Source organism: Frankliniella occidentalis, unplaced genomic scaffold (genome assembly GCF_000697945.3).
Source record: "Frankliniella occidentalis isolate FOCC.00 unplaced genomic scaffold, Focc_3.1 Scaffold37, whole genome shotgun sequence".
Lineage (NCBI taxonomy): Eukaryota > Metazoa > Arthropoda > Insecta > Thysanoptera > Thripidae > Frankliniella > Frankliniella occidentalis.
The window spans coordinates 1,453,339-1,461,296 of NW_026267167.1; the positions used below are offsets into that span (position 1 = coordinate 1,453,339).

Consider the following 7,958-nt stretch of genomic DNA (forward strand, 5'->3'; position numbering starts at 1 on the left):
CCTCGACCTCACCCCACCCCAACCCACCCCTCCCCTCTCCTCTGGCCGCGGCCCTCGAGGAAGTAACTGAAAAATAAGCACTTCTATTTACCGACCAAATTCAAACTAGGATTTCGGCTGTCCTAGAAGTTTGTTCTTACAAGTACAGTGTATTTTGTTCTTTACTATTTTACAATATAGCCTATGTTGTCACGTTGTCAATGGATTTCAAGTCAAGACACAGTACATTTTAATGTACATTTTTTTAAAATTGTAAAATGTTGGACACATTTGAAGATTTTCCTGTATCTTACCCGGTACAATAATTTCTCATAGTGATAACGTCGAATGCAGAATACGTGTCTCTAGTCTCGAATTACACACGTCACTGAAATCAATACTCGTTCTCTCCTACATGAAGTAAATGGTGTCGTTAAGGCTTAAAGAAATGAACTGAAAAAAAAAAATCTTTTCTTTTGTTGTGTCATTACGGTGACGGCTCGTTAGGAGTTTACGTTTGTTGCTGTGTGTCTGTGTGTGCGCGCGTGCGTGCGTGCGCGCGCGCGCGTGCGCGTCTTGTCGAGAGGTTCCCCAGCAGCTGTCGCCCCCGCTCCCAGGCGCCCTGTCGCCGCACCTGGCTCTGCTGTCCACTGTCCACCGCGCTGTCACCTGGCCCTATGGCTGTCCACTGTCCACCGCCACCACCTGTCCTCTCTGCTGCCCCGCGGAGTGACCAAAGTTTGGTCGATTCGGTTTTGAAATCCGAACGCCGAGAGTGATGTATGGTGGTCTATGTGTCGGTGAAAAAGCTTGTTACTGCCCAGAAAAACGTACCTCTTGTTTCACATTGAAAAGTAGTGCTTCCATCAGTTTCCGTTGTTCCAAACGAAAAATAATGACTGTGTCTTGGTCCTTGAACATCTAGGAACTGTCAATACCGTGCACCATTCGGAACAGCAGAAGCACTTTTTGACGTGAAATCAATGGTAGATTGCATGGGTGCGTACGCAGAGCATACTGCGGCGCTTTTTGAAGCGTAAGAGCGTACTTGTCCGTCGCGGCCCTGTTCCGCCTCGTACGTGTATGCGTGCGTGCGTGTACTCACGCATGCAAGCTGTTCCGGCTGAGTACCGCGCGCCTCACCACGGAGGAAAGGGAAAAGAGACGAAGCGTGTCCTCTCTCCTTGTTTTTTTTTCGGTTTTCCTTTCTTTTTTTTTGCTCGATCTCTTATTCAGCCCTGGAGAGCGGTTATGGTTGGTTGGCCGAGGTAGGAAAGGGGGGGGGGGCACGCCGGAGAAGCTGCACCCTCCCCCACCAGCCCCTCCCTCGAAAAAAAAATAAAGCAGTGCGAGAGAATTTTTCATGAAATAACGGGTGATGAGGGAGGTGTGGGTGCGTGGTGGGGCGGGGCGGGGTGGGGGCGACGTGGTAGGTCGGTGGTGGCGGGGTACTTGAGGCGTAATGTAGCAAGTTAACCGGAGGTGCTCTGTCAATTAAAATGTGTACATGGTTCACATTAAATAAAGTGTACATGGCATGTATGCTTTAATTAATGTGTACATGCCCATGTACACATTAAAAGATGTGCACATGGCATGTATACTAACGGTTCTACGCGCGCGCGTGTGAGTGTGAGACAGAAAGAGAGACAGTGACAGAGCCTGTTTTTTACTTATTTGCCGGGGGTTATTTTTGTTTCCCTGCATCGCGATGTATTTTACTTTTTTCATATTATTGGTAGATCTACACAAATAGATGCGCGTCGTTTTAGGTATAGTCCGTGAACAGTGTTCCGACATTGTAGAGAGGAGGCGGCACGGCCGCACTATGCGTCGACGGGAGGAAAAAATGAGGTGTAGAGCAATACGGTACGGTATGGTGTGTGTGTGTGTGTGAGGAGAGAGAGAGAGAGAGAGAGAGAGAGAGAGAGAGAGAGAGAGAGAGTGTGTCTGGTCCGGGTGGGTTTCTCCTAAAAGAACGTGTCATTTCTTAAACACTACTTTATTGTTTTCAAAAGTAAAAAGGTGAAATACTGAAATTTTGGCCAACTTCAAACACCACATTCCCATATCGTCCTTTCAATTGAATTTTTATTCTTGAATCCGAGCCCTCCATAGAAATGTGTCCACTTGATCTGTGTGTATTTCACACTTTAGGGATAATATGGACCATAGCGTTCACGCAATACTCTGACTTTTTATTTTTCGGCCCTGCGCTCAGTTCTAGACGGTAGTAGCCATATACCAGGCGTGGAAGCTTTGGAAATTCCATTGGCATCGTGGTATTTTGGAATTGTATCACTTGCTGGAAGAAATAAAACTAACGTGTAACGCCAATTTAAACCAAACGGTTGTGGGTCAATACAGGCCAAATTTCTCAAAGTCTCGAGAGGATATAAATGAAAACAACACTTTTGCCAGTCATCACGGATAGGGTAGGAAATTTTCCGAAAATATGCTAAAAATAACGGAAAACTTTCCAAAATCTGGAAATTTTCCTTTTTTTCCCCAGAAATTTTCCGTCTTTTCCAGAAATTTTTCTAAAATTTTCCGGAAACTTTTTAGGGCTTCCAACCCTACTCGTAGTCTGACGTATTATTTTTAACACACTGTAAAAAAAACCGTTGTCACTTAACAACAGTTAAGTTTTTAACTGACTCGTGTTGTTGTACAACAGCTTCGGTTGTCAAGTAACAGCAAAAGTTGTCCAGTAACAGTAATAAAAAAAAGTCAGCAAAAACAAAATGGAGCCGAATAGTCCAATATCAACAATGCATTGACAACAAACGTAGTTGTTTTTCAACAACTTCTGTTGTTCTCGAACAACTTAGCAGTTGGTCAACAACTGAGCTGTTTTTTAACAACTAATTTTTACAGTGCAGTGTGCCTACCTGCTTGATTAGGCAGGGTGTGCCGGCCTTGGTGAAGAACGGTTTCAAGCACGCTGGAGCGATATCTCTGCCGTTGCTGCAGCCTTTCGTCGGGAAGTAGAACACGAAAGCATTTTCTTTCCACTGGTTGTTGCTGCGAATTGCCAAAGGAGCCTTGACCTGTGCGCGGGAAATTTTTTAAAAGTTAACAATCCGCTGATTTCACGCTGTCTTATATTATTGCATCAAAAAACTACTGCACCAAGTTCACAATTTTAATTATGTGTACACTTTTGTACATATATGAAACTATAGTTTCCGTATCTGACGTGAAATGATTTATGCAAGAATTCTTTTTATTTAAATTAATTGTGCGTAAGTACGCAAGAGTTTTGTACGTAAGTTTTTCATACTGAAGGGCCTACGAAACTTTATATAAAGAAGTAGAGATGAATTTCGTGTTTGCATTTTGCATTACACCTAGCCATGCTGTTAGTTCTGTGCTAGATATCTGCGTACACACATACCTGGGTAGAATAAAATAAATCACTGTGTGTTTCAACATTTTCACGTACTTTACTTACCCACCAACTGTCATCCATTTCTCGCGATAAATTGGCGAAGCCGCTCCACGTCTGTGGTACAAACTTTTTGTTGGGGTTGTAGTGCGAAAACTTCACTTGTATCCTCTCGTCATCCGCATTCGCATTGCACATGTCGGCTCTCTCAAGCCAGGCGTCCCAAGGACCCTACAAACAGTCAATAGGCATGACGATAAGATAATAAGAGTAATATGCATAAAAAGTTCTAGGGTTGGAAACCCTGGAAAGTTTCCGGAAAATTTCCGGAAAAATTAAAAAAAATTCCCAGAAATTGTCTGCTATTTTCCGGAAATTGTCGTAAATTTTTCGGAAGTTTTCAACCATAAAAAGTTTTTAATGTTAAATGTAAACAGAGTTACATTCTCTGTAAAAAGTGGACATGTGCATGTCAAACATGCACGCTTTTGCAACTCACTGCAAAGTTGTGTATCTGTTTGGCTCCCACTGCGTGTAGGGCTGCCACAGCCACCGTGGCCACGAGCGCAGTGCCCATGACGCCGCGTAGGAGCCGCCGGGTAGGGCTCGTGACTGTAAACAAAAGTGCACTGAAAACAAAACTGTGCAACATGAACATGTTAATGTGTTCAGCTCCGCGTTGCACACTCTTAGGTGTTGGACATTTGAATACAAAAGACTGTTCAACAGTAACCACTTTAATGTGGCCAAATTAGCTCGATATGGCCAACCCTGCTGAAGTTGAACACTGGTAAAACAAGTGTGCAAAATTTGCACACCAACGTGAGCAAGTTGTGATTTTGCACATTACATGGTGTTTAACTCAAGTTGCACACTTGCGTGGTAGGCAAATTTGAGACGTTTTGTAAACGTTTAAATTTTGCACACTTGGATACACACAGTTCTGGGCTATCAATAGGAACACCATATGGTGTGCAGCTGCTACACTTTTCGGAAGTGTCGAAAGTTTATACACCAATTGACGTATAACCCAGTTACACACCAATATGTGTCTAAAAAATGCACACTTGAACTTAAACATCAATTGACGTGCAAAATTGAACACTTTTTTACCAGTGAACACTTAATTTTACTGGTAAACACTTTTTAGCTCAAATCTCAGGTTAAACACTTTTAAGTGTGCAACGTGGTGGAATACAGCACTTTGCTTGCGCCATTTTCGCGCTCCATTTGTGAGTGGTGGTCTTACCACTGCCCAATTATGGGCGGATGGTCAACCTGGTCCATGGCCGTCCCTATTGTGTGGACAACATCGTGCCTCTGGTGAGCGTGTGGCCAGACTCTGGCCAGTTGCTCTCGCTCTGAAACCACAAGAAAAGCCTTCTATTGTTGCAAAGTATCTAGAATCTAAAACATGTCCCTCCACAAAGCCACGACCTTGTCACGAGTCCATTTGAAATGACGTCACTCACAGCTCGTTCCGACGTTTTGCAATTGCAATGAACTCATACATGCAAACAGCACCGCAAATACTCAGAAAATTCGCGGTAATTCTTTCAAATTTCGAAGGGATTGCTATTTGTTGTTTGTTCGTGACTACTAAGAGCATCCTAGTAACTTTATAGATAATCGGTGTTGTTACCAACAAAATTTCTAAGTGTTACCAACAGTTTTCAGCTAAGGTTTTAAAGGAGCAGAGTGACGACGAAAAGTAAATATCATGAATCACTCTACTCGACTCTACTTGCTGCCACCTCCTGAACGTTTATTGTGCAAATATAAACAAACTGTAAACAATGTTTATAGCAATTGTTTCAAAGACTATATTTGAGTGAATCACACAAAGATATTAGTTTACAAATTAAATGGAACTAAATAATGATATTTTTGTGGTGACAGGTGTTGATTCGGTATTCCGTAAAACTTAATACATAACCTTTAAGTGAGAATTTGTGGTGACAGGTGTTGATTCGGTATTACGTAAAACTTGATACATAACCTTTAAGTGAGAATGTTGGCAACACTTTACTTTAAAAAAGCGGGGTTCCAGGGGGCGGTAGCCTCCCAGCATCTGTACATTAAATCAAACGATAAAATTGAACATTTAGAATTAAACATAAAGAAGCACTTTGAGAAATAAAAACATAATAATTTAAAAAACAAGCGGGGGTAAAAGGAATTTTTGAAAAATAAGTGGAGACCATGGGTACTTACAAATTCTCCTTAAATTTTTCTTAAAAAAAAAAATACACTTAGCCTTAAGTCTGCGACTTTGACTAGTTTATTAGCAAAATGTCACTATAACCAGCTGAGCGTGATATTGGCAAAAAAATCGTGGAACCAGCACTCGCTCCCATTTTGCGTGAGCGTGTGTTCGGACACTTTAAGGGGTGTTATTTGCAGGGTCTGCCTCCGGCCCGCAATGCAAGCGAAGCGGCAGTCCATCCAGGCCCAGGCCGCGCGCCCGCGCGCTCTCTCTCTGCACGCCAAAGTCGCTGTCGTCCCTGTCTGGGTATTAGGGGCGACAGAAAGAGAGAGCGAGGAAGCGAGAGAGAGAGATAGAGAAAGAGGGAGAAGGAGAGCGAGCGAACGAGCAAGCAAGCAAGCGTGGGTGGAGCATTACCGAAGGTATTTACCTGGCGCGAAATTGTTGCCGTTGTCGCTGTATTTAAGCCTGCTTAATGTACTGCTCCACGCCTCTAACCCTTTTTCCTGCTCGCTTACTATGCCCTACTTCTCTCTCTCCACCCCCTCGCTCTTCCTCTCTTGCTCTCTGTCTCTCTCTTACCCCCCTCTCTCTCCCACTCGCTCGCACTTCAAGCTCTTGCTCTGCTTGTCCGTCTCCTCGCAGTCGCGTCGATTCCGCGCCAGCGTCTCTGGTGAATCTTGCATGCCTCAGAGTGGATGGTCTTTCCTGTATCGCTCCCCACCCTCCGGTCTTTTTGTTTTGTACTGGCCTGCTTCCCCAGCCCCCCCCCCTCCCCCGCGCGACTTGCAAGCACTGTCAAAAATAGTTGTAAGGTTTACAGGAAAAATTTTCTTGACGAATGTTGTGTGAAATTTACAATTTGTAGTCGTAATCAATTCTTGATTCAGTGCAACCCAGCACTAGCTGGAACGCAGGGGATGGGTCGACCGAGGCCTGACTGCGTGACCCTAGTTATGCGTGGCTCCAGTTCGCTATGAACAAGCAGTCGTGATAACCCTTTCTGAAGTTGAACTTTGGAGAAGTATATACACTGATAAACTAAGTGTTCAACTACACAACACTTATAAGTGTGCAACTGTAAGTTAAAGACTTGCAAGTGTGCAACTGCAAGTTAAATACTTCCAAGTGTGCAACTCGGTAGGTGTGCACTTGCAAGTGTGCAACTCCTCGGTTGAACACTTCCTACGCAGTAAGCGTCCAATCTAAGGAAGTGTGCAACCGAGGAGTTGCACACTTGCAAGTACACATCTACCGAGTTTAACACTTGCAAGTGTACGACTACGGAGTTGCACACTTGCAAGTATTCAACATGCAGTTGCACACTTACACCTGTTGAGCAGTTGAACACTTAGTTTATCAGTGTAACCTGACCTTTCTAGTCCAGAGTTGTTTCAGTGAACCAAGAGCGTTGACCTATATCAGGAACGTACTTTTTCTCGGTGTTGAGGCGTACCATAAGCCCTATAAGCCGGCCGTGCACTGTTTTTTGCACACATGCAGGCAGAACCATGCATGACAAGTTGTTTATCTTTCTGCGCAACAACTTTAATGATATAATTTTCTCAGAGTTCCCAGCACAACTTTGTTGTGATGAGCATAATCTTATTCTTAAAACTATACTTACTCCAGCTCATATATGGTAAGCTTTTTTGCGAACTGTATAAACTTTATACTTTTTAGTAGTTCGTACGGTTTTGACAGCTTCCTTAGTATTATCGCGTCGTACACCGGCGGGCGGGGGTATGGGGGCCGTGGGCGCGTTGTGGGGGGCGGACGCAGTGTGCGGCACCTGTTCCGGACCTACCCGCGCGGAACGTTGTCGCACCCCACCACACCGACCAGACCCACCGCGCCCGCCCCACCCCACCCCGCCCCACCCCTGGTGCGTAACTCTGCCGTGTCGTCGTCGTCCTAGCAGTAAGTTATGTGCCCCTCCCCCTCTCTCCTCCCCCTGAACACGCGCGAGGCTAGCGTGCCGGGGCAGCCCCGCCTCGCCCCGCCACGCCCCGCCACGCCCCGCCTCGCCCCGCCTCGCTCGGTAGGTCAGGGTGTGCTGCGCTGCTCATCCCCGTTGCGCAAGCAGCCCCCCATCGAGGGTTGGGGGTTGGGTTTTAGCGTTAGGGGACTCCGCCACCGCTTACTCCGCAAATTAGGCGATGCACGACGGAGGTCCCAAAAACTGGGAAACTAAAGGCTTACGGTTAAAAAATGGTATATCACAACTTTTGGCTTGCCCACTGACCACTGTGCACGTGCACTGGTGGGGTCTGATCTGGAGCAGCCACACACACTCTTTTCTTCATATTACGACGAATGGTTCGTAATTTCGAACAGCCTCACAAAAAACTAGCAATGTCTGCCACTTGTTGTCAGACGTTTGTC

General features: G+C 45.2%; 1 protein-coding gene across 3 annotated transcripts in view; it reads right to left on the bottom strand.

Annotated features, from left to right (window-relative positions):
* LOC113214058 (uncharacterized) overlaps window positions 1-4,745 on the bottom strand; it is a 16,471-nt gene extending 11,726 nt beyond the window's left edge. Inside the window, exons 1-5 of one of the 3 annotated variants that reach the window (XM_026433313.2) lie at window positions 4,617-4,745; window positions 3,867-3,979; window positions 3,434-3,598; window positions 2,871-3,029; window positions 1,966-2,284 (exon numbers count right to left, since the gene is read on the bottom strand). In XM_026433313.2, coding sequence (XP_026289098.1) covers window positions 2,126-2,284; window positions 2,871-3,029; window positions 3,434-3,598; window positions 3,867-3,944 — 561 coding nt within the window. In that variant the 5' untranslated portion in view covers window positions 3,945-3,979; window positions 4,617-4,745 and the 3' untranslated portion in view covers window positions 1,966-2,125. The other 2 variants (XM_052266343.1, XM_052266344.1) reach the window with 2 other exon arrangements.
* Window positions 4,746-7,958: the final 3,213 nt, after the last annotated feature.